Source organism: Nothoprocta perdicaria, unplaced genomic scaffold (genome assembly GCF_003342845.1).
Source record: "Nothoprocta perdicaria isolate Ctin4 unplaced genomic scaffold, notPer1 scaffold_252, whole genome shotgun sequence".
In the NCBI taxonomy this organism is placed as follows: Eukaryota; Metazoa; Chordata; class Aves; order Tinamiformes; family Tinamidae; genus Nothoprocta; species Nothoprocta perdicaria.
Genome location: NW_020455480.1, coordinates 311351 through 312912, shown reverse-complemented (window position 1 = coordinate 312912; position 1562 = coordinate 311351). Strand labels below are relative to the sequence as shown.

Sequence of the window (1562 nt, the reverse complement as noted above, 5' to 3'; positions counted from 1 at the left end):
GGGGCCGCCCCGGTGCGTGGCCCCCGGTGATCCCCCGTGCGCCCGCTGAGCGCGGCGTGCCCTGCGCACCCCCGCGGCCCCGTGTGTCTCTCATCCCACCCAGTCCCCCACATGTCCGTGGGTCCCACGGCCCGTTTGATGCCCCACGTCCCCATACACCCCGAGTGCTCCGCTGATGCTCCGTGTGCCCCGTTGCTCCCGTGTGTCCCACATCCCACCTCATGCCCCGTGTCCCCATATGCCTCACATCCCTATATGCCCCGTGTCCCGAGTGCTGCCCTGTGTCCTGAGTGCTGCCCCATGTCCCGGGCGCTGCCCCATGTCCCAGGCGCTGCCCCACGTCCACGGGGATGGTGCAGGGATCAGGCCCGTGGGCCGGCGGCGCCAGGCAGCTCCTTGGCACCGTGGGCTGCAGCTGCACGGGCTATGCGGGGTTAACAGGGTGTTTTGCTTTCCGCTTCCGCAAAGCGGCTTGCACGCTGAAGCAGCATAAGGCATAGGCTGTGTGATTTCCAGGTAACCCTGCCATCTGCTCCTGGACACATCGCCTGCTGCAAGGGAGCATAGGGACTAGCAGGACACAGGCCCTGCTCTTGCTGCTTTTGCCCTGACCCCGAGATAAGATTCCCACCGTGCCRCGCGGAAAGGAGATTGTCAAAAGGGAGGTGAGTCAGTAGTGGTYGTAAATAACCTTTAATAGAGAGGTTGTTGTCATCTATAAAAACAAGGACCTCAAGCGGCGCGGATCTCCYGACAACCTGTAAGAGGTCTGCAGCCCGCTGCCTAATAAAGCTTGCCCTAAATGCACCGGGTTTGTAATAAATGTTTGTTCCCTACAGTCAATCAACACTAGGAAATAACGATTATAAGCAGGAATAGCTTACTTAGATTTACAAGCATGACTGACTTCTGGGCAATACCACAGAACTGGAAGATGCTGAGTCTACCGTCCAAATCGAGGATTACCCAGTTTGTTGATAACATTGGAAACAATCGAGGAACATTGGGAACAATCWAGGATCATCCAGACTGCTGATCACATTGGGATGCCGAGACTGCTGATAACATCGAAATACCACAAAGATCACGGGAAGGAAGAAGGAAAGGACTAGAAGGACTATATACTATAAATACTGAGCCCCAAGAGACGAAAGAGRGGASCCTGAGAGGGATTGTCTCCAGGCTGCCCCAGCRCTGTTATTCTCTGTACCCAGCTTACTCARTAAACGGTAGATGAGAAAAYTGGCTTGTCTCGTCTGTAACAGGGTTGTGCGTGCGGGTGATTCCCAGCATTGCGGACCAATGCGCTGCGCCCTGCCGCTCGTTGGCACCGAGGGGTGCAGCGCGCCCCGCCGCCCCTGGGCCCCGCACCGCCCCGCGCCCAGCTCCGGCGCACGGGCACGCAGCCGCCCCGGGGCCGCCTGCCGCCACCACCGGCCCCGGCTCACGGGGCGGGCAGGGGGGCCACGGACACATCCGCGCCCTGCGCTGCAGCAGCGCCGGGCAGGAGGTGTCGGCGGCCCCGCCGGGACCCCGGAGCCGCCGCGGGGACACGGGGCCCC

The 1562-nt window shown here is 60.8% G+C and overlaps 1 protein-coding gene across 1 annotated transcript in view; it reads right to left on the bottom strand.

The window, feature by feature from the left end:
* ZPR1 (ZPR1 zinc finger) overlaps window positions 1–984 on the bottom strand; it is a 5098-nt gene extending 4114 nt beyond the window's left edge. Inside the window, exons 1-2 of the mRNA XM_026040296.1 lie at window positions 895–984; window positions 341–424 (exon numbers count right to left, since the gene is read on the bottom strand). Coding sequence (XP_025896081.1) covers window positions 341–424; window positions 895–984 — 174 coding nt within the window. The remainder of the gene's footprint in view (window positions 1–340; window positions 425–894) is intronic.
* Window positions 985–1562: the final 578 nt, after the last annotated feature.